The 24,882-nt window shown below is 41.0% G+C and overlaps 2 protein-coding genes across 2 annotated transcripts; one reads left to right on the top strand and one right to left on the bottom strand.

The window, feature by feature from the left end:
- Positions 1-68: 68 nt before the first annotated feature.
- On the bottom strand, positions 69-5,817 carry mlana (melan-A). Its single transcript, XM_018755031.2, has 6 exons — positions 5,744-5,817; positions 1,958-2,012; positions 1,438-1,531; positions 1,239-1,335; positions 957-1,073; positions 69-488 (listed from the first exon to the last, which is right to left on the bottom strand). Exons 3-6 carry the CDS (start codon positions 1,503-1,505, stop codon positions 420-422), a joined length of 351 nt encoding a protein of 116 aa, XP_018610547.2. The 5' UTR covers positions 1,506-1,531; positions 1,958-2,012; positions 5,744-5,817; the 3' UTR covers positions 69-419.
- On the top strand, positions 5,604-24,300 carry ermp1 (endoplasmic reticulum metallopeptidase 1). The gene is made up of 15 exons (XM_018755019.2): positions 5,604-5,887; positions 6,986-7,290; positions 10,179-10,306; positions 10,744-10,849; positions 11,047-11,193; positions 12,142-12,234; positions 13,796-14,008; positions 14,298-14,518; positions 17,098-17,272; positions 17,411-17,601; positions 17,751-17,903; positions 18,142-18,344; positions 18,781-18,896; positions 19,113-19,276; positions 21,832-24,300. The coding sequence occupies exons 1-15, from the start codon at positions 5,616-5,618 to the stop codon at positions 22,006-22,008; spliced, it is 2,664 nt and encodes an 887-aa protein (XP_018610535.1). The 5' UTR covers positions 5,604-5,615; the 3' UTR covers positions 22,009-24,300.
- The last annotated feature ends 582 nt before the right edge of the window (positions 24,301-24,882 follow it).

The raw sequence follows: 24,882 nt of genomic DNA, 5'->3' as shown, positions 1-24,882 counted from the left end.
CATTAGGTAAGTTATTGCAGAAATATCTGCATGAAAATAAATACAATTCTTTGTACATCAGTCTGGCCACTGGAGATTGTTTTATTGAATGTTTATACTTTACCTGTTCCATATACTGTATAATCTATTTCCTAATCATGTTTACAGTTCTTGGCATGCAAAAACCTTCATGTTCGTTCTCAGCTTGGCAGTAGGATAATAAGAAACTACATTCAACTTAATACCATACAAGGAAGACATTTAAACAACACATTTACTTGCTATTAAAGTGTGGATGTTTTATTTTGACTTTTCTCCAATGATCAGATGGCATTTTTTGTCTTGAACTAAATCAAAATGTTTTCAGATTAATGTTGTAACAAATGACAGAATTTAGAGTGCCATCTGTGGGTTGTACTTCAGTAGGGCTCTTCAGTCCCTCAGGGGGTGTAGGGCGGGGGTAAAGGCCCTGATGAGATCTTCTCATATGCCGGAGGGGCATTCGGAATCTGAAATACAAGGAAGGTAACATTTTCATTTCAGACGTTTTGCTTAAACGGTGTCTTAAATGTTCTCAAACATGTTGACTGCATGCTAAATCTAAAATGAAAGGTGAAAGTCTTTTAGTAGCAGCTGTGAGGTATAAATAGGGAAAAATCCATTTCCATTTTAGATATTTCAAAAAACTGAATGTCAGTGATATCAATTTTGTTACTAAATATTATTTGAACATCAAGATGCTTATCAGATGTAAAATTTGCCTTAAGACTTTTAACTGCTTATTTTCATGGGCTATGCACATGTATTCCACTGAAAAAGTTAGGGAGGAATATGTTCAACATTTGCAATATCTAACAATGAATTTAAACCTGATGTCCTCTGGGCAAAAATTCAGTACTCAGAACTAATTAAGTGTTCTAGCAATAGAAGTTAGAGCCCTTCAGACTCTCTCACTGCCAACTCCACAGATGCCTTACCACCGGACGAAGGCTGCTGAACTCGTTGAGGGCAAATTTATTCTCAGCAGCCGATCCTCCCTCGCTGTATTGTCCTGACCTTGCCAGTGACCTCCAGGTTTGGCCATTGCTTTGAGTCTGAGGGCAAAAGTTCTCTTCAGGCAGGACCAATGTCAAACGACACTCAAATTTGTTCCCTTTAATGACTCTTCACAATTTTAATGCATTGTGCCTATGGAGGAGCTCAAGCATGTTCAGAAAAACCATAATTACCATCTTGTACCAAGGAGGAATAAATGCTACCTGAATTATTTTGTACCCGCTCCTTCTTCTGTAGTACCAGCATCCAATTATGAAAAGGGCTGCCAAAATTATGATTAAGAAAGCTATTCCAGCTGCCCTGTAATGTAAAATTGTAACACAATTCAAGTCATGCTCATTCGAGAAGGAGAGATTTATATATGATACAATAAAGGAACCAGAGAAGAAAAATTAAACTGACTCCTCTGCTCGAACATAGAATCCACCGCCTCTGCTTTCAAAATGCACATTAAAATCTCCTCGTGGCATCTTTGTCCTCCTTTGGTGTTCTTAACCTAAAGCAAATAATATGAAGAGGAGGAACAGTCAGCTTTGCATTCTTATTGTAATTAATTCCTTATCTGAGGTATTTAAACATGGCTGTAGTTATGTACCGTGCAGCACATCTGGTATGTGGAACTATCAAATGCAGGACAATTAATTGCTAGGACAGTCTTCATTACATTTATCAAACACTGAAAAAAATACTATAATGCTAGATTTCCATAGTCTAAAATTGTATGACTCTATAATGAGATTCCAGGGTTTTAACTGTAGTTACACAAAGCACCAGTTAAATCATTCGATAAGAATTTAATGAAAATTACTGGGTTGTCCTTTTAAAAATCTTAAAACACTAATCTTAATTAATCCAATAAACCTATCAACTGATCGCTGTTTCTCAGTCGGTCAAGTGGCTAAAAAGAAGCATAAAATCTTACCAAAATGAAGTAATTTGATTGTAGGTTGCTTTCAGGTAATCAAAATGTTGCAGCTCTGATTAAAAAGAAAATCCCATTTAGCTGTTCACTCGCTTTTCTTCCCTTAAATCTTTGGCTTGTGAGAGGCAGGGACTGAGGAGGGCAGGAATTCTTATGACCGTCACGGGTTCTAGGCTCATGCTTAAAAGCATTCAATGGGCCTAATTAGCGTGAAAAACCCCCTGAGACTTTTACCAACTCGTGAAGGATGTCTGCTGACTGCTGTTGTTGAGCATAAGAGCTGTAAACAAGACACACTGAAGATGGTTGCTCTGCAGTTAACATTCCTATACAGAATACATTTCAAAGTATAAAAAATACAAATCAGCTACCTTTTTAGGTTAGCTCAGGGATGCACAGCTGCAGTCCTCCAACATCATACAGATCCTACATATTAAAGAGTGACTGTCATTTACAATATCCAGGTATTCTTTACAACAATTAAGTTGAGCTAATATTGTACCCTTGCTTCAATAAGTATATTGTGAATATATATATATATGTTTTTTTAATGACATAAAAATTTTTTAATACTAAGTAACATTTGGCCATGAAAATCACTCATAAATTATACATTAGTACATACAGATTTTGCTTTTTTGCTGTGCAGATTCTTATTCAGCCAGGGTAACTACTTTTTCCTGGGAATCTGTCCATCAGGGGAATTTAATTGCATGAATGCTTTCCCAATTCCCAGAAATGAACCTAAATGTATGCAAAATATTTTTTTTTTTTTTTAAAAAATCAGAAGAGAAGTAGATAAGATGAATGGAAGGACCTTACAACAATCTAAACACTAAGAGAAATGAATTGTAAATAATAAATTGTGGTTTAATGTGTGCATCCATAATGCTTTTCTCCCTTCTGTAGATTAAACACCTGCTGTAACACGCAGTTGTAGAAAGATGCATTTTATTTATCCCAGAAAGAATAGGTAAAGATAAAAACAGAGGGACTGGGGAGTCATTTGTCAAACAGTTGTGAAAAAGAGCAGGTCTCACTCTTAACAGAACAGTTATGCACTACGGAGTGGAAAGGCTCTGCTAAGGGAAGGAAAGATGTAGTCCTCTAAATCAGTCCACTGTACCAAATGTTCTGAAAATGAATGTCTGCTAAATGGGGGAGGGTGTAACAGCATGATAGTTGAAGCATGCTTAGTCTATCATGACATCCAGTGTAGAGTAGCTTGTAATTAAGAAATAATCAATCATGGTCTTACATCCCATAATCCCACAGATTTTTCTGGTCTCAAATCAGTGTTTCAGCTAACACAATCCTTTTACATACTAAATTGGCCAAATTAATATTTAAAATTTCTTAAAATCTGAAATGTATATGGAATGGCATGATGGTACAGCAGGTAGCACTGGTGCCTCACAGTGCCTGGACAGAGTTCAGAAGCAGGTTTGAATGTTCTTCCCTTCCAATTTATGATTTTCCAGTATCACTCAGTAGTAGGCTCCAACAAAGTTGATTTTTAAGTCATCAGTTTTAATGCAATTACATAACCCACCAATTTCAATAACTGCTTGTTCCAAGGGGGGTTGCGGTGAGCCCAAGCCCATCCTGAAAACACTGGGCACAAGGCTGAAGGGACACCAGACCACCGCAGAGCCACAACTGGGTACCTAGGTACACAGCCGGGCAAAGCTACCGAAGCAATTGTAGAGTAAGCACCTTGCTCAAGGGCAGCAAAGCCAGAGGCAGGGGTCAAACCGGCAACCTTCGGAGTCCAAGGCAGCCACACCAACCATGACGCCACCAGCTGCTTGCCAATTATATACAGTTATGTCTAAACACTAAAACTTTGCATCCCTATTATATAGTTACTTAATTGCTGACAACACATGAGTATATACACACATATATATTCTATAATTTTAGCTAACTCACTTCTGAGAACTTAGGGAACAGAGAGGGGAAGTAAATGTTTTTAAGTTAATATCAGTTACAACCTTGTTTTTGGTAAGAAAATGGCAGTAACAGAGTATAAAGCTTTTGATTAGACTGCTACATTCCCATGTTATCACATGAACCACCCACTCAACATTTGAAATCGAACAAGTAGAGAAGGTCATTAAAAATGCTGTCAGAATAACAAACAAAAGAAATATTTTTAGCTGAAACTCAGAGCTGTAAGAAAGTCATTTTGGTTCAATTTGTGAAAAATTAAGTTAAATAATTCATGTATTAGTGGAAAGTGTTCGTTTGGCTGATGCTGTTCTCCTAAGTGACATTCTGTACTACATCATCTTAAGCATTACGTTGTCTGTACAACTACATCACCGCTTTGGTCTGACATTTTGGGACAGAGATACACACTTTATCCCAAACCCTAAAAGTTTTTCCCCTCAGTCATGTCACTAACAATTTCTGATTCAAGCTTGTGGTACTAACATCTACATTACACTGGAAACATACTGCACAAATAGAGCTTAAGTAATGGTGGTTAGACACTGTTTTCACACAAGTACTGGATAGAGAGATAGTCCTTCAAGTAATTTAGATATGGTAACACTCATGCTGTAAGAAGACCAACTAGCACTGCTATGCTTCCTCTTTGTCACATGGACAGTCTCAACCAATCATAACCCTCGATTAAGGTAAATGCAAATCACAACTGAAATAGTCCATTACCGTGGCAGATTGTTTAACTGATGTTTTCCTCCAAAAAGAGAAAATGATTTATATATATTGTACACCTTATTCAAGCAATTAGGTGTCTTCCTCAAGGTTCATACTGGCGCGCGGCGCTCCGGGTTTTGATGGGGCGAAGAAGGACTTTCACAACGTACGTTTAGGACACCAGCACACAGAAATATAAGGCTCTTCATCCAACGCCCTATTCTTTTCGCAAGGGCCTACACCTCAAGACAGCCTTCCCATCCTCCTTAGCGCTTCCCAGGTTTTCCCTCCACTCACCCTCAAACACGGTCACGACTTTATTTTGCCCATAAGTCCCCCCCCAGTGGTTGCACACTTTATTCACATTTCCCATAATGCAATTATTCACAATAAACGGGTTTCCCGCTCAAACTCGCGGTAACGCGGCTCGTTACAATACAGTGGAGTTTGTACCGGAGTCCGTTGACTGTAAGTCGGTGGCTGTAACAACTGCGCTGTCTGCTGGCTCTTAATTTTAACTTTTAGAAACAAATTACAAACATGTATCTATTAATTACCTAATTATTTAAATCACATTTAAGAAGCTTTTGCAAAAGGAATACCTTACATGCCAATGATCTTGCGATCAAAGGAAGACAATGTTCACATTTGATGTTAGTAAAACTACAATTGCGTCTGCCAATAATAAATATAAATCTGTACACAACACAGCGTCTCTAGCAGCATATTGTTCGCGTACTTTTCGAAGTGAAAGACAAGTTGGGGTACTGTAGAATTTATTTCTTGATAACACTAAGTCTGTGAGGAAAATTCTCGAAATTATATTACTCGCCACCTGCTAAGCTTCGCGCCATAACACTGTTATTAACAGCGTTCGCTTTTTCCCAATCACCAGAGAGGACCTAAGGTTTGTCCCTCCGCGGTACCCGTTGCGTCGGAAGGTCGCTCAGTCGTCGCTGAGCGGTACCTTCGTGTACTGTACTGTACTGTAAAGATGGAGAGTGACAACACGGTGAGGAGAGTGAAAGCGTACGGGCACCAACATAATGCCGCGCGGAAGAGCGAGGAGCTCCGCGAACCGTGCAGCAACAATGGCTGCGGCGAAGTGAAGCGGAAGCCCACCGTGAGCCAGTTGCTGCTGCGCGAGGAGACCCTGCTCGTGGCCGTGGTGCTCTTCATCTCGCTGCTGTGGGGACTCGTTCACTTCTCCTTGCAGCAGCTGGTGGTGGCGAAGCCCACCGGCGAGTTCAGCTCCACCAGGGCCAGGTGAGACGCTGCCGCGCTGCGTCGGGGATAAAGTTCGTTTACCCGGCGAAACACTCGGAAAGTTCCAGAGTGACCGCAGTCACAGAAAGCGCCCAGCGGGCTGTGTCTGCGTGTGTCTGCGTAGCAGTTATAACATGAAGGCACTGCTAGGGCTTCAGTCAGTATTACATAAAAATCATGTTACATATATATATGATGTGTGTGTTATATATATATATATATATATATATATATATATATATATTAAAGGTAATGGAAACTTGGTGAAATATGCTTTGAACCAAGGACTACATAATTGGACAACACGTGGTTATTGATAATGGATACCTACTATAGTTGTTAATTTTTATTATTTATTCATTTAAATGTTACCTTAAATTCATTACTGTCTTCCTTGCCGCTGCTCCAGAGCAAACATATTAAAGGCTACAAAATATATAAAGCAGGGGAATTTTCCTGCTCCAGTGACTGTAGTGAACTATTCCAGTTAGGGTGTATCATACATTTGGCTGCTTTTTCACAATTAAATATAAATTTGGATGCTGCAGGGTTGAAAAGTAATTTGCGTCAGAAATGCAAATGGCGCATAGCTAGAACGCAATGGAAACAAATGGAACATAGCTGTTAATAAGTTAAGTAATTTTGGATCCCCTTTGAACATATGATATGAATAGAGACTTAGTGCTAGAGGAAGGACCACTGTTGCAGCCATTTTTGGGCTTCTCCTTTGCCAAGGTGGTTATTGGTACCAAACAAAATCTGAAACTCCAGTTGTGAGTCACCTTCCCAAACAAGTTTCCTGAAAAATCTTCTGGCCAGTATGAGTAGGTCACATGATTTTGGGTTGCAAAACCACTGTTAAACTGACAAGGGTTGAAATAATGTATTTCCCCTATAAACTTGAAAAGTCCCAGCCTTTAATTGAGCTGAAATGATATACCTGTAAACATTCGTTATAGTTGTGACCATTTGGTTTTTCAGTAGAGGGAGCTTCATTTTGATTCCATATTACAAAATCGTCTCGTTTTCTGTACGAGTTGTTCTGCAAAGGTTTGTTAAGGACCTGTTTTACAGACGGTTGCTTGTGTGGTTGTGCAGGGAGCACTTGGACCATATCACGAGCGTGGGACCCCGGCCCGTGGGCAGCAGAGAGAATGAGGTGCAAACGGTGAACTACCTGCTTGCCCAGATTGAGAGCATCCGGGAAGCAACTGCAGCTGGCCACCACTCCATCTCTGTGGACGTCCAGCGGCCCACAGGCTCCTTCAGCATTGACTTCCTGGGAGGCTTTACTAGCTACTATGATAAGGTTACCAATATTGCTGTCAAACTGGAACCTCAAGGTGGGGCCAAGCATCTCATGCTGGCCAACTGCCACTTTGACTCAGTGGCTAACAGCCCAGGTAGGATTATGGGTTTGTCACCAAGTGTTTCAGGAGCATCTTATTTGTCAGGTGTCCATCTGCTGATTTTGTTCTGCTGACTTCACCAGCTACAAAAATTGTGTCCAAATAGGCCAGTTTCAAAAATTAGCATGCAGAAAAAGAGCAGTAAAATGTCTATCCTGTTCTCGGTATGATTTTTTTTTTTTTCCTAAAATGATACATGTTACATATTTCAAGGCAGTGAGTAGCATAGTTATCAAATAGGGGCAGCTAGTAGCATGGTAGTTCGAATCCCATCTGCAGCTGTAGTACCCCTGAGCACGGTACTTACCCTGAATTGCTCCAGTAAAATTACCCAGCTGTAGAAGTGGGTAATTAATTTCAGGTATCTTAACATTGCAAGTTGCTTTGGAGAAAAGTATCAACTAAATGAGTAAATACATTTGTGTGCATTTAAGGTTGGTGATTCATGTTCTAGGAAATGTCGTGTTATTGCACTTGATGCAAAGGAATCTGAACATATTCGGTTAAAAATTTGTCTGAATAGCTAAAATTGTAAATAGCTTAGGGGTAAATATGTTAGCTAAGCAGTCAATTATTGCAATATTTAAATGTAAAGCAGATTTTACAGTTTACAGTATTTAGAGAAGGGGGGATGTTTAACATCTCCTGTAAAGTGGTTGCACTGTAGAAATGGTCACCACAGTTTTACTCGTGAAGAGTGCTGTCGAGGGGGTTGCTGTGCAGTACACTGGTATTTCGGTGCTGGAGATGCCACTCGTATGCATAGATTGATATGTTTACATGTGTCATGCAGTAGTTAATCAGATATGGAAAAACTGCATGCATGTGTCTTAATTCCCTTTTGCCATCTGTGGGCAGTGTGTGTGAAAGGTGTGGAGGTGTCCGGGTTGGAATTAGATGTACATGGCAAACTGAAGCAACACTGTAAGGCTCACAATTGACACTCTTAGAAATGAGAAAAAAGATGTCTATGTGGCGATGATAGACAACTGCAGTTAATATACTGGTTCTGTTGGACAGTTTTGCACTTTGTTCAGCAGCTTTTTTTTTTTTTGTCCTCTGAAGACTGAAACAGTAACCTTCAAGTTAGAGTTAGCAGAGAGGTGTGATCTTGCTGATTGTTTGCCATGGTTTTCTGAATTGCACCAAGTTTACCTGTGTGAGAAAGGTTGTTGACTCTTGGACTTTATTTTTGAATTTGAGATAAATGCTTATCTAAGAAAAAGATGTTGAATTGAACATTTGGATCACATTAAGATGGAATTCAGTAATCCATTTCCTCAGTGATGCAAAAAGTTTTTGGAAGCCTTTTAACAGTGATTATTTTAAATTATAGGTATATCAGTGGGAAAGTGATTGTGGAGGTATTTCTAAGGGCATTAAAATAGATGAGGAATGTCTGAACACCTTAAACTCTTCCATACAGTAGCAGCATGGAAGTGGTATTAGTAGTGAGTTGAACAGTAGCTGGGCTTGTGAAAGATGGAAAAACAAGTTTTCCAGAGCGTTTGTATCCTATACACAGTAAGCTGACAAATGCAACACAACCCTGTAGAGAACAAAGATTCTTAATAGACAGATAACCTTGTAGGGAAGAATGAAGAAAGAAAACCCTCTTTCTGGCCGCTTACTCAGTGGAGGCTGATTTGTGGGAAACAAGGCCTAATCTGTTCGAGAGGTTCACTGTGTCTTAGCTTCGGAGTGTGCTGGTGCCCAGACAAGCCCTGCCCACCCTTGGCTCCAGGCCTACGGCAGTGTGCACACAGTCACATGACTTGCCCTTTCTGTGCCCTCCACCTCCCTGTTGTTCTACACTACACAGGGGCTTGCCATCAACATTGTTCCCACTTGGCACGAAACATTGCATACTTATTAAATGCATTTGCCAGTACAACCTCCCATCGTGACAGAAACTCCATAAAACTTTTACTGTCACAAACAGTTCTATAAAAAATAAGTTAGTTGTGTTTGCAGCTTTATTTGTAAATCTAACAAAAGTCTGGTTAATCTTGTCTGCTACCCTGCTTTTCACTTTAGCTTGTTATCTCATGTAAAGTCTTTAAAAGCCTGAAAGTCAACCTAGGAAAATGCCAGATTTCTATCTTCCTATTAAGTGAGCAGCACATACCTGTTTTGTTGGATGCTTAAGGGGTGGGAATTCTTTTTTCTTTTCCTTTTTCTTGCCCAGAAACAGTATGAGTAATTCAAGGGTAACCATTAAAATGGTACAAGGAGGTGAACAGTGCTATGCTTGCCTACAGGTCAAAATACACTTAGTCACCTTCAGTGTTCTGAAGGAATTTTTAGGAGCCTCAGTTGGATCTGGGAACATCATGTCTAGTATGCTATTGTATGCTCCATTACGTGTAGCCATCAGTGCTTAGATTTTTACTATGGTTTCAATATGGTGCTAACAGCAGATTAACCCTGCAGATGTCCCTTGGTTGGCATTTTGACAGACCTTTTTCTGATTGCTGGTAAAATCGAGGTTTTTGCAAGTCCTTTGGCTCTTGACACTCAGTTCTCAAGGATGGCTAGTGCTACATTAATTGCCAGCTTTTTACTTTTAAATTAGCCCTTTAGGCTAATTTAAGCTACGCTATGTTATTTCATAACCATCTTCTTAGCATCTATCGTGTGTATAGAAATTGTGTAAGTAGTCTGACCCTCTGGGGCAGTTGAAGAAACATGGTTTTTCAAAATCATATGCAACATAGTTCTTACTGAACAAAGGGTGCATTCAGGTAGCCAAGCTTTCCTAGCTAAGCTGATGGGAAGGTCCTCTTTCAGAGCCTGGGCTATACAGTCCTGCCACTGGCCATATGGTAGGAATGTGGTTCTCTAATGATGCTCTGTAACAAGTCGTCCACTGTCTGTCACAGGTGCAAGTGATGATGCTGTCAGCTGTGCGGTGATGCTGGAAGTTCTGCGTGCCCTGGTCAACCTCTCCACACCCCTGCTGCATGGGGTGGTCTTCCTCTTCAATGGGGCAGAGGAGAATGTGCTTCAGGTGAGTTGATGGGATGTCACTTGTAGGAGTGAAGTCTTGCAATTGTTGAATGAGTGTACCTAATTATTTATTATTAGTCTATGGTTTTTATGGAACATAAACTATTAACTTCAAAGCTCAAATAGATTATTTCAAAGATAAGGATGTGCTCAAATTTAATTTAGTAGATATTGTGTAATAAATATAGTTACAAATATTTTTTGAAGGGGAGGTATTGGTAAACCCTCCCCCCATCTTCTTGGACAAATTTTCTCAGGCTCTCTGATTTCCTGAGGAATTGCTTATAGCCAGGAGCTTATTCTTCCACGTTTCAATGTTAGGAAAACCTAAAATTTACCAAACTCTGTCCAGTTTTTATTAAAAAGTATGGTGTCTCATCTGTGCATTAAATAGGATATCCCCCCCCCCCCCCCCCCCCCCTTCTTTTTCTCTATTAGGCAAGTCATGGGTTTATCACGCAACACCCTTGGGCTTCACAAATCAGGGCCTTTATCAACCTGGAGGCAGCAGGTGTTGGTGGCAAAGAAGTAGTCTTCCAGACAGGTATACATGTGCTATGTTAACCTGTCATTATACATTTTCTTCTAGACAACACCGTTTACTTTATAGCAGTTAAAAATGTTGACAAACTTGTTTTTGAAGTAAGGAATAAAAAGCAAAGTGACAAAGTATCATATGCCTTACTAGCAATTGACATGATGGTGAGGTCAGCCTTCATTGCTGAAATTCATGCTTCTCAGGACCTGAGAACCCTTGGCTGGTTCAGGCATACGTCCATGCAGCCAAGCATCCGTTTGCCTCGGTGGTTGGCCAAGAGGTTTTCCAGAGCGGGGTGATTCCATCCGACACTGATTTTCGCATCTACAGAGATTTTGGGAACATTCCAGGTTCGTAATGTGTTCACTCTCTTGCTCTCTCGCTGTTTTGACTGTTGCAGTACTGTTTCTCACTAAATTCCCTTGATTTACCCAACTTCCTCGAATCTTGTATAAGGCTAATAAACAAGCATGTAATTCTTCTCTGTAATAACCCATGTATCCTCCAAATGCACACATCATTTGCATGCCATCTAGTTTCCAAAAGTTTTGCCAACTTGATTATTTATTTAATCCTTGCTTTTACTTTCATTTAATTATATAATTATACATTAGTTCCAGTGAATACTTTGCAACATTTAAATGAAAGAAACACGAGGATCTGAGATACTGTTCTGTGATAGGCCAGTTAGAGAGTCCAAGTGCTGTGCTAAGATTGATGGTTGATATGTTGAGGAGAATATTGCTTTAACTTAAGCCAAAATTTGCTTGTTACATTTTTCTTTTTTGTGTTGGCAGATCAACCCATATATTACTTTTACTTCTTTATTTTGAGCTGAGCAAAAAATGTTAATTTTTCTTTATTTTTTTTTTTTTTTGTACAACAGAAGCATTTATCTTAAGTAAATACTGGATTGACTTCAGTATATTTAGACAAGACCTGAAGTTATTTCACAAAGCAGCAAAGATCCACTGGCTGTTTAACTTTTGTGCATATGGTGTCCAGAATTTCCCAGTATATAATTGCTAGCTGAATTGTTTTTGCACATTATGAAACAGCATTTTTGTTTGAAATTTTTTTTAAAGAATATTTAAAATGGTTATATTAAAAAAATACAAAACATGGCACCTTTATTGCTTGTAAGGTTATCCTTGTTGCAGTATAGGAAATTACCCACACTTATTTTTGTATCTTTTGCTCTTCTCTAACTTTTCTGTCTTATACTGACTATTCTGACTTATATCTGTCAACTGTCACAGTCTATTCTGCCCTCAACCTTACATGATCTTATCACGCAGGTATTGATTTGGCCTTCATCGAAAATGGATTCATTTACCACACCAAGTATGATACACCTGACAGGATTCTGACCGACTCCATACAGCGAGCTGGTACGTCTGCCATGCGCCTAGCAATGGCCCTTGCTCCGTTGAATATGGCTGATACAGCACAAATACAGTCTGATACACTTTGCCAAAATGCAAGGAGATGGCAGAGACTTCACATTTATTTGTTTAGTAGATTCTTTTCTCCAAAGTGACGTACATAGAAAATACAATGTATGCATTACAGTAGCAGAGAGGCTTAGATGCAGATGCATAATTCTTAAGTGCAGTTAGTGTCTCTACACCATATGAACATTGTTGTTCACACGAGTAGTTGCATAAAGCTTTATCCAAATATCCACAATTCCTGATCACCTTCCTAGTTATTTTTTTTTTTTGAGATAACATAGAAACTTTCACTTTCTGAACCGCTTGTCCCATATGGGGTCGCGGGGAACCGGAGCCAACACGGCGTGAGGCCGGAGGGGGAGGGGACACACCCAGAACATAGAAACATGTACGATATATTACAGGAGTAGCTTCATAAAGGTTTATCTGGGCGTGATCTTAAAGTTATAGTGCATGAACATTTACACCTTACATGAACTTAAGAGATCATGGGTGAAGTGAGTCACAAAGAGGTGAGTTTTAAGATGCTTTGTAAATCTGGACAGATTCAGCAGTTCTGAGTCAGAAGTGGTGGTCAAGCAGGCAGATGTGGAAGAGCATAGCAGTCTGGTTCGGGTGTAGCGGATCTTGAACTGACTTTTTACATTGGTCAGTTGTTCAAGATCTTAATGGATTACTAATGGAAACGTGAGTATTGTGTAGAAGTTGATCTGTTGTTGGGGCAAGAACAAGATCATGTTTCTGTTTCAAGGTGAACCAAGCAGTGTGGCATGTTGCCACACAACTGTGTCAGAAAGAAGAATGAGGCAGGTAGTAGTGTAGTGGTTGGAGCTGCTGCCTTTGGACCCAAAGGTTGTAGGTTCAGATCCCTCCTCCCTTGTAGTATGCTTGAGTAAGATGCTTACCCTAAAAATACCCAGCTGTGTAAATGGATAGTAACTGTAGGTAGCTTCATGTTGAAAGTTACTTTGGAGAAAAGTGTCAGCTAAATGTATACATGTATGCAAATATAAGAATGAATTATTGGGTCAATAAGCTATGAGATACTCCCTTCTGCTTATCTTTCATGTTGTGTTCTTTAAAGACTTCATGTTTCTTCTGTCATTGTTAACTGTTGTGTTGGTTTATATAGAGGAGAGCTGGAATTAAGCATATGGTCATTAATATCAAGTAGTTGATCTCAGAAGGTCCCAAGTTCCATATTTGTACAATATTATTGTTTCTGCTTGGAAATGTACAAAGCCTTGTTTCAGTTCTGTAACTGACACTATGAAATCCTTGTTTTATCTCTAATTTTATAAAATATTTATATTCCTATGTTCTAGCTTTAGATGTTGATGCAATACAGCAAAATAAAATAAAAAATTGTGCATTTGTGCAAGGTACTTGTATTTAGTCAGCAGATTATGATTTAGATTATTGTGTATGCTCTCTAAAACAAAATAGCATTGAGGTGTTTATGGTGCATTTATGTCTAATTTTCTTAATGCTCTAACAGGGGACAACATATTTGCTGTACTGAGACATCTTGCTATGTCTGAGAAGCTGGCAGATTCCTCAGAGTATCGTCATGGGAATATGGTGTTTTTTGACCTGCTGGGTGTCTTTATGGTGGCATACCCAGCTCGTGTTGGCACCATCATCAACTACATGGCTGCCATGGCGACCTTCCTTTACCTTGGGAAGAAGTGTTCTTTACCTAGCAGTGGGGGTGAGTGCATGGTTGTCCATAGGCTCTTACTTCTCAGATGACAAGATCCTACAGACAAATGATCATATTAGCATTTTCTCACAGATGTGTCAGCATCTCTTGGGGTGCACAAGGAAAATATTTAATAAAATTATATACTGTATTATTTAATGACACAGCAAACTATTTCTTCAAACTAGTTTCCACATTACATCTGCCACAGTATTGAATTGAGTGTTGTAAGTTGGACATTTCATCCACTCAGTTTCATATTGGGAAATGGGTTGTCATAGCGTCTCTTCACCCACAGGTGGGCGGTATGCCCGTGAGCTGTTCTGTGCCACTGGGCTGGCTGTCCTCAGCTGGTTTGTCACCTTGCTCTCGGTGCTCATTGTAGCTCTGCTGGTGACACTCATGGGCAAATCCATGTTCTGGTACAATCACTTCTACATGTCAGTCTGCCTGTATGGTTCTGCATCTGTGGGCAAGATGATCTTCATCCACACTCTGGCTAAGAACCTGTATTATGGGGTAAGTGCTTCCTGTAAATGCTTCCTGCCTGCTTGTCAGTAGTTTATCATCTGGATTGAGAGTAGCCAGCTGAGGTGGTTTTGGCACTGAGTCTTTCTCATGGGATGTGTACTGGATAGACAAAAAATGAAGGCCTTGGGGAAAACGCAGGGCGTAGTAGAGATTTTCACTTTTTTTTGGGATGCCGGGGAATACCTGTGGATATCCTAGGAGAAGCTGAGACTGTTTCCAGAGAAAGATATGTCTGGTCAACCACAATTAGCCAGGTAGCACCACAGCTGTGGCCCAGACAAATTAGTTATTTTGGAACATCAATTAAAGAGTGTTTTAAGTGAGCTGCCTGGAAGTCCAGAAGTTCTTTTCACAGTACAATTCTTTTATTTAACTTCTTTCCAGTGTGCCAAGTTCACACTCCCAAGAATGACTAATTGACAAGTTTGCACCTGGTCAGAAAAACTTCAGTCTGTGTTGGGCATTGAGGCTTTTTTTTTTTTTCCCCCGTTTAAATTTAAAGACCAAGCTGCTGCAAAATAAGTGTGCAAAGTAAATATTTAAAGGTCATTTGTCTGCTAAATGAATAAATGTACTTGTGCTATGAAGGTGTTACATGGCAATAGTGATTTTGTAAAACTAGACATCTTGTGAAGTGAAATGAATGCAAGACGCAACTTTACTGTACGGTCACCTGCTTTGTTGGCTTGCATGCAGCATGCCGTTCTTACTGTTCCTAATAGTGTGACATTGCAACTCCACTTCAGTCACCGTGACATTTTGCTCACACCTCCAGGGAAAATTGTTGGCAGCAGACCTTGTTCTTCAGGCCGGTATCTGGGAAGCTGGACATTCCAGTGGAGTGTAATTATTTATTAGTTAGTTGTTAACTTTGGTATTTACAGTGGTACTCTGTGTCTCACGTGGCACACTATTGTACAAAGTATGTGTTGTTACTGGAACCCATGTAATTTCATAAACAATCAGAAGATTGTGTTTCTTCCGACCTACACTCAGTGTGTAAGTTAAAACTTCTTGTGTTTAGTACTAAGCATGTATGTCCATTACGGAAGAAATATGTTTTCCAGTTCTCAAAATGTATTTATTGTTCTTGTGTGTGCATTTGAGAATGTATATAGTGCATATGAGTGTACAGCAAAAGTTACTTTTTTAAAACACACTTTGTAATGACTTTGATTTTTACAACGGTCAGTGAAGGTAGGAAAAACATTCAAAGAGCTATGAAAGCTTTTGTATACTTGCAGTATTATGTTAGACTTTTTTTAACCTAACCACATGAAAAGGGGGAAAAAAAGAATGTAATTCTGCTGTATTTGGTTTCCCTCAGTGCTACATGGTGTCTGTTTCTCATATTTTGGCTTTCCATCACAAATAATAAACTGTCTCTTGTCAGTTCGATTTTGGAATAAGCAGTTGCAAGATCCTTTTTGTAGTTTAATGGGCGGAAGTTCGGTACTGTCAGTTTTACCAATGCAACATGCATTAATGACACTGGTGACATTAAATTTTAATTGTTTGTATAAAAACATACTATCACTATTATGTTACACTACTATCTGAAAGGATTTCCTCACCTTTTTCAATGAGTTCAGTGTGAGTCTTTGCTAAGGGGGAACACCAAATAATGATTTGGAAATGTTTTAGTTGAATCTTTGAGTTGTCCTTGTTATTGCTCTGTTCTTAAGTGTTGAGTGGCATGGCAGGTAGTGCTGAGTGCAGTTTACATGTTTGCCAGGGTACCCTGCCTTCTCTCCTATGCTTTAGGAACAGCCTCTGGGCAGACATGGCCCTGAATTGGGCAAACCTCTTTTAATAGATAGATTTTATAAGAAACAAAATAAGCATGCAAGTATAAGGTATAATAGCCCAATAGGATGTCTTTTGGTTTGCTGCTTTTGTTTTCCCCCCCTCTTTTCCTTTCCTAGTACAAAACAGGGTTCTTCTGCCAAACTAGTTACTTGGAAGTTTGTATTTTAGGATATCCTCACCTTAGTGGCTTGCTTGGTATTTCCTCAGCCATTGTTATAAGTACTGCATCTTTCCAAGTTTATGTAGTGGGGCCATTTTTCATTGTACTGCTGCATTAGTGTGCTTACCAACAGTCACTGTAACACCCTGGCTATTTCATTTGACTGAAGAGCTGCTGCATTGTCTTGTTGGGTTTTATGCCCCCCCTCCCTCTTTTCTTTTATAGGTTAAAAATGTTTAACAGTTCCTTATCATTATGTTGTGTATTATAAAGGCAACTGAGCATGCCTCCAAAGAACACTTGTTAAAAAAAATAAAAATAAAAAAAACTGGCTTATTTTTTACATTTATTCATTTATTTACATAACTGTTGGCAGTTTTGCATTACAGTACATTTTTATAAGGGTTTCAGGGTAAATGTTCAATATCAGTAGTAAGCTAGCAAGCTCCTTTTACAATTTCACCAAGGGGTGAGATGGTAGGAAAAATATAATGCTGCATTGAGGAAATAAGTAGATTACACAGGATGTTTTGGGGGGGTGCAGTGCCTTCTGAACTGACTGAGCTGCTCTAACACTTGTTCTCAATGTGCTGAGCAGGGCGTGCGGCGCCTTGAGCTCGCCGATCTCTTCTTCGATGTCAGTCTGCTGCTATGGTGCTGCGCCCTTCTGTACCTCACACAGCGGGGTCTCTGCTCTGCCTACGTGCCCATGCTCATGGTGGCCTTCCCACTGGTGGGCAAGCTGCTGCTCATATCAGAGTTCAGATGCAAAGGTGAGCTTTCTGTGTCTGACTAAACAAGTGTTTATCAAGCCAGACAGCCACAATTGTAGATGACCTAGTGTGGAGCAGTGTAGTCAGATGTTGCTAATTGTCAGCTACCTTTGCTCCCTCTGCAATGCTTTTCCTCAGGCTCATCCTCCAAGTATTGCATCCTGTACCTTCTGGGCCTGGCACTCCCCTATGTACACTTCATGTTCCTCATCTGGGTTGTGTTTGAGATCTTTACCCCCATCCTGGGACGGAGTGGTACAGAGATCCCTCCAGATGTAGTGCTGGCCTCCCTCATCACCCTTGGCACCATCTTTCTCTTCTCCTACTTGGTTAGTGTTGTGATACAGTAGCATTCTGTCTTTATTTGAGTTTCTGTGTTTGGGGGGGGTTATGTGTTATGTCCCCCCCATGGACCTGAAAGTGATGTGTGCCCTACAAATTTTAATGTTGGCATAATTCTGATCTGTCTTGCTCATAGCTTCATTTCATCTACCTGGCCAAGAGCACAAAATGGATTTTGACAGGCCTGGGGACCATCTTCATGGTGATGCTCATTTTGGTGTCCTGCGGCCTGTTCTTTCCTTACTCAGCAGATCCCACTGCTCCCCGGCCCAAGCGAATCTTTGTACAGGTAAGCTAGTCTTGCTGGCAGTGTTTTCATTTGATACTCACAAAAATGGTTCACTTGAAATGCTTATTCTGCTTTGAGCCTACTTTCATTTAGTCTTTATTCAAATACTTAACAAACAATGTAATGTGCAAAAAAGAAGCAATGCAGCAATGAGGAGCTGAATTTGGGCAAAAAGTGGCACATGAAACAGGCAGTAATGATATTTATGGAGACTGGTAGCACTGCCTCTTTTCTGCAGCATACCACACGTATCTTGCACCGGCTGGATGGAACTGTGGAGAAGAGGGACTCGGGCCTCTGGATCAACAGCTTTGACTACACAGGCATGCGCTTTGTTACACCGCATGTGCCGGAGATCAATGACACCGTGCGCACCAAGTGCCATGAAGACCTGCCCTTTTGTGGCTTCCCCTGGTTCCTGCCCGTGAAGTTCCTGGTCAAGTGAGAAACTTCCTATTGATCTAGCCACTACCCTAATTGGTTATTGATTTTATCAGTAGGAAAGGTTTGTGTCCGCTGGGCGATACTGCATTAATACGACCTCTTTCTCTCTCTCTGTGTGTGTGTGTGTGTGTGTGTGTGTGTGTGTGTGTGTGTGTGTGTGTGTGTGTGTGAGAGAGAGAGAATCCAGTGAATGAATCCAGCTGGTCCAAAGAAAGGAAGAGTAATGAGTGAGGAGCTGTGTGCACTGCAGTGGACAAGCTGTGATAGCTGGACACATTTTAGTTGAGTTGAAGTCCACTGCTAGTCTGTGTCACCAACAGGAGCTGCTGCTTTTAATCTTATTGAGTTGCCATTCTTCTGTCTTATATTGATGTTATGTAAAGTAAGATGAAGAGGCTCTTTTTTTTTTTTTTTTTTTCCTTCCATTATTTAGGAAAAATTGGTATCTTCCAGCACCTGAAGTTACACCCAAATCACCTCTGGAGTTCAAACTGCTCTCCAGAGACAACACAGAATGGGGAACTACCAAGCTGTCATTTGAAGTGAAAGGTACAACTTGCTGTTTGACACAATCACACTGTTGCATCTGAGGCTGTGTGAAGAATTACTTGCATCATGCATCCAAAAAGCAAAGGAGATGGTATTAAATTAGTTTGTCCTGCTCAGACCAAGGCCTTCATGGTTGATGCGTCCCATTGGTGGCATTTGCACTTTCACACTGACATGCCTGGGCTCCCCTGTCCCGTTGTTCCTTCGACTCTGCAGGACCCAGCCACATGTCCCTGTACCTCATGCCTCACAGTGGAGCCAGACTGTCCGGCTGGTCCTTCGGAAACGGCACTCCGCAGTTTGACCTGGAGGGAGAGTACTTCATTTTCTACTCTCATGGCCTTGATGCACCTGCCTGGAACTTCTGGTTTGAAATTCAGGTGAATCCTTGTGAAAAATGGATTGGTTTATTTGTATTCATCTGGTATATTTATGTTAGGGCAGCACAGTTGTGCTCCAGGTAGCACTGATGCTTTACAGCTCTTTGGCTGTGGGTTTGAATCCAACTCAGTTTATGGCGTTCACATGTTGTGTTTATGTGGGTTTCCACCCACAGTCCAAAGACGTGTTGCAGGCGAATAAGTAACTCTAAATTATTGCTGTGTGTGTGTGTGTGTGTGTGTGTGTGTGTGTGTGTGTGTGTGTGTGTGTTAGTTCAAGTTTATTGTCATAGGTACAAGTACCACGTACAAGTATCATGAAATTATTCCTGAATGCTTCTTCACAGACTATGAACAGAGACAATAGAAATATTGCACAAACAAAACAATGACAATGACAGTGAGTAGTGCAACAGCAATAGCAATAAATAATGGTAACAGTAATAACAATAATACCAGTTGACAGCCAGAGAATTCTGAATGAGAATGCTTAAGTGACAGTGTAATTTACCAATGTGTTTGGGTGGAGCAGTCCAACTCTAGTTACTAAAGGTTGCACATTGGTGATTGTTGTATACTCTTACAGCAGTGGGGTAAAAGCTGTTCCTATACCTAGCAGTGCGGGTTTGAATAGACCTAAGCCGCTTTGCAGATGGCAGAGAAGAGAAAAGTGCCCGTGCAGGTTAACTATGATCTTTCATGATGCGCATCATCTTTCTGAGGCAGAGTGTGGTGTAGGTGTCCTGGACTGCTGGTAGCTGTGTGCCGATGATTCCCTGAGCTGTTTTGACCACCCTCTCTAGGGCTTTCTTGTCCTGTATGGAGCAGCTACCGCACCAGGGTGTAGTACATCCTGTGAGGACAGACTCCACACCTGTAGAAAGTGGTGAGGACTGTAGTGGGCATCCTGGCTTTCTTTAGACACCTGAGGAAGTGGAGATGTTGATGGGCCTTTTTGATGGTTGATGCTGTGTGCTCAGTCCATGTGAGTTTGGCAGTGAGGGTGACCCCTAGGAATCTGAAGCCGTTTACCCTCTCTACAATGTCCCCTCCTATATAGATGGGTGGATGACTTCAGAAACAGGATACGGCTCAATCACCAGCTCCTTAGTTTTACTGACATTGAGAGACAGGTTGTTGTCCTGGCACCACTCTCCCAGGAGCCTCACCTCCACTCTGTAGGCCGTCTCATCGTTGTTGGTGATCAGACCCACAGCGGTGGTATCGTCAGCAAACTTTATGATGGTGTTGGACCTGTGCCTGGCCATGCAGTCATGTGTGAACAAAGAATACAGAACCGGGCTCAGGACGCTTCCCTGTGGAGTGCCAGTGTTGAGGGTCATTGGGGAAGAGGTATTGCTTCCAACCTGCACACACTGGGGTCTGTTGGTGAGGAAATCCAGGATCCAATTGCACAATGTGGCACTCAGTCCCAGCCCTAGTAGTTTGTGGATCAGCTTGGTTGGGATGACAGTGTTAAATGCTGAGCTATAGTCCACATATAATAGCCTTGCATAGCAGTTTTTCTTATCCAGGTGAGAGAGAATGGTGTGAAGTGTGTGTGTGTGATATTGCGTCTTCAGTGGATCTGTTGTGGCGGTAGGCAAACTACAGTGGATCCAAAGTGTCTGGGATGGTGTCCTTAATGTGTCCCAGCACCAGCCTCTCAAAGCATTTCATTGCAATGGGGGTCAGTGCCACTGGGCGATAGTCATTAAGGCAGCTCACTTTGTTTTTGTTAGGAACGGGGATAATGGTGGTGTTTTTGAAACAGGTGGGTACAATTGAGCTTTTTAAGGAGGTGTTAAATATGTCCGTGAACACAGCAGCCAATTGTTCGCTGCATGTTTTTAAAACTCGCCCTGAAATTCCATCCGGACCAGCAGCTTTGCGGATGTTGACACGGCTAAAGGTTTTTCTCACTCGTGCTACAGAGATGGTGAGGCTGGCGTTATCGTGCAGTGCAGTGGGGATCTGCACCGGAGGGTCTTTGTTCTCGAACTCGAAGAACAGTCCATCTGGGTGCTTGTTCTCGTACTTAGTGACGATGTGGTATAGTTCGTTCAGAGCGCCGTGTGTGTTCCCTTGGGGTGGGATGTAAACTGTGGCCATGAGCACAGCCGAGAACTCCCTGGGCAGGTAGAATGGTCGGCATTTGATCAGGAGGTATTCGAGGTCTGGAGTGCAGTTCTGTGCAATCACTTCCAATCGGTGTGTGCGTGTGTGTGCGTGCGCATGTCCCGATGTCCAGTCCTTGATGTACCCTGCAGTGGACAAGCTGATGTTGATAATCAAATGATGCTATATTTATGTCCATATGGTACATCTGTTTCGTGAAACAAATGTTATCACGTAACAGCAATACGAAGTGTTGTATGTAATTTCAGTCTTGAAACACATCTTCAGAACTTTTGACCTGGGGAAAAAAGTATAATAAACTGCACTGAAAAAGCTTATATAGTTAAGTAGCAAATGAAGAAATGACAGTCTGGGGAGGTTTCCAAAGAATGTAAGTAAATCTCAAACTCTGGGTCACCCCCCTTCCTCCTCTCCAGCCATCCTCTTCTTCAGATCCGTCTGGTCCTGAAGGTATGATCTCGGTTGCCATAGCGTCACACTACTTTTTCGGTGAGGACCAGAAGACACCTGAGCTGAACAGGATCCTCAAGCGGTTTCCTGCCTGGGCCTTCCCCTCGTCCTGGGTCAGCACCTACCACCTGTACCGCTATTGAAGGCTGACGGGACCAGCAGCTACTTCATGCACATATTCGTACTACCACAACCCCTGGACTTCCCCCCCAGTGTCAGTAGGCTAGTAATGATTGATCCTTTTCAAAGATGTGTCACATCCAGCGTGTTCTGTGAAAGGCTGTTTTCTTTTTGCCCCTTTCTTTATGCCACCTTGATTATAATATCAACTGTCGTGCATGTCTACCTCTCCTCACTTGTCAGCATGCAGCAGAAAATATAGCTGTTAGCTTTAGGGGCCTTTGAAAAACTTTTTGTGGCTTTTTGACCGTTTTCAGAACTGCCAGACTGGAAGAGTGAACACAGCTTTAGGCCTTGAGTTTGTGCAGCAGCCTTTTATACAATGCAGTGAGACTGTGTTCCTTTAACACTTGAGCTGGTAACTCAACCTGGTGTCCTGAGTTGATCACGTGAACACACATGCCACACAGTCAAAGCTCGTCAGTATTTCATGACAACTTTAGTGGCCCAGTTTGCAGGGGGAATTGCTTCGATAAAGCCGCCATAGCAGGCTGCTGCGTGCACGTGTGTGTCGAATACACTCCTCAAGTCTGGCCTGCCATCCTATCTCCCCCTCCTTCATCTTTCTCTCAGAACATCATCTATGGCGTAATACAGTGGGGCCAAACACAACAGCAATATGAACAGTGTTTCTTAAGGGATTTGAAAGTCTAAACAAATGTTTCCTTTTCTACAAGGGGCTCATTTTCTGTCAAACCTTAGTCCAGACACTTGAAAGCGTCGGTGTCCTGCAGTCTTGTGTCTGTAGTGGTAAATGTTTGTTAATGCCGATCTCCAGACAGGGGGTTCACGGTGCATCCAGGTGAAAAGTAGCAACTTGCCCATTCAGAGATGTCTCTGAAGACCTGCTTTGAGAAACTTGTGTTTTCTAGCAAAATACAGGAGGTTGGGCTGTACACAAACCAGCATTAATTTTGCACAATGTATGTTACTAATGGGTCGAACTGTGTCTGGAAGGCTTGTGCAGCTCGCCACCTCACTTTAACTCTTTATCATGTGTTGCTCTGATTTGGTTGCTCACAGTATTTATTGCTGAACTATGCAATGGGTCATTCTGGCTAATGGAAAAGGGATAGAATAGAGCACTGCTGCACACTGGGGGTTCCATTTATGACTGGAATATGAGCAGGTTTTTCTTTAGTTTTTTAAAAATGTATTTAACAGCAGTTCCAGGATAGAAACTGAGTTCCAGAAGCTGACCTGAATTATTAATAATCAAAGAAAAATGCAGTAATATGCAAGTCTTGTTCACTTCAAGGGACTGTCTTAGAGCTACACAAAAATAATTTTAAGAGCATATAGTTGACTTAAAGGTCAGATTTAGACCTGATGGGTGTCATGTACTTGTGGACTGAAACTTGATTTTACACAGGCTTCTACAGGTAAATGTTAGTATAAAGTAGCAGATTGTATGTGAGCATTGGGTATATTGTACAATACATAGAGGTATTCACCTCTCTACTGCACATCCATTCCTGCACTAGCAATGCAACATTCAATATTGTGCATATTACATATGCATGCAAAATAACAGAAGTATCACTGGTGATGGCACAAAACTTGTTTCAATTACTGAAATCAACCTTTTGTTTCAGGGCATAGGAATTTAAATGTTTAGACACTTTAGACAGTATTTTTTATTGCCTAAAACTTGTTCCCTAACCGGCTTCACAAAAAAAGGAAAAATTAAACTGACAGTTTGATTAAAAGCAGGAGATCCAGTAAAAATTTTTCTGCCTTTTTTTTTTCTCTTAGTCATTTAGTAATGGTACTTACACAAGTATTTGATTACTGTAATAATTACATAAAGTGGTGTTGGGTATGATTGGTAAGGTAACCATACAGCTAATCTACTTACTGTCAAACATTTTAGACCATTATGTGGTCATTAATTATATTAAATTCCAAATGAGGTGGCTTATGTATTTTAAGTCACGATTTAAACTAGAATACCACTCTATACACTGTGTGGTTCAGTGTGTTTGTTTTTTTTTTTGGGTGTGTGATTGTAATGTCAGATGAGTTCTTAATACTGTGAAAGTAATGCTTTTCTGTGTGTTTTAAGGTAACTTGTTTGCAAAGAACCTGGTATTGTGTGTCACAATTTTCAGTTATACTTTTTTGAAACCCTAGAAAAGTAGCTGAATTTTATATATGCAGTACTGCAAAAAAGTCACATTCACCTCTGTTTGAATGTGCATAAGTTAATACCATCATGGTGTGGGTATTTATTTGAAGATATGTAATATTTCATATGATGGGGGGGGGGGGGGGGGGGGTTTGAATCCTGCTTGGGGTGCCTTGTGATGGACTGGTGTCCTGTCCTGGGTGCATCCCCTTCTCCTCCAGCCTTGCACCCTGTGTTGCCGGGTTAGGCTCCGGTTCACCACGACCCTGCTCGTGTTAAGCTGTTTGGGCTAGCGTGTGGGTGCAGTTCAGATCAAACTTTTTGCCAGAAACATCAAAAATAGCATCAGCAGGGAAATTATGTAGATTAAAAACATTTCATATAGTTTGTCACCAATGGCTGGTATGTAATGCCTTTTTTGTTCAGTCTCTCATGTACTTGTAAACCTTATTTACCACAAGCACAGTATTTGTGCCCTTCTGTATACTGAATAAAAGGTGGGTTTGTATTCAGACACTGAGCACCGTTTCTGAATGTTTATTTCCCTCCGTTTCACTCTAATGGGCACACTAAGTTATGCAGCAACTGTTGTATGGAGTCATAGGCCTACTGTATAAAAAAGGTATGTTTTCATAAGACCTTTTTTGCTGTAAAAGACTCCTTTACAGGAGTGCTGAGGATTACACAGCTAAATGAGACTAAATGATAT

This window comes from Scleropages formosus, chromosome 6 (assembly GCF_900964775.1).
Source record: "Scleropages formosus chromosome 6, fSclFor1.1, whole genome shotgun sequence".
In the NCBI taxonomy this organism is placed as follows: domain Eukaryota; kingdom Metazoa; phylum Chordata; class Actinopteri; order Osteoglossiformes; family Osteoglossidae; genus Scleropages; species Scleropages formosus.
Note: the sequence above shows the minus strand (reverse complement) of the source record. Positions and strands in the feature narration are given on the sequence as shown.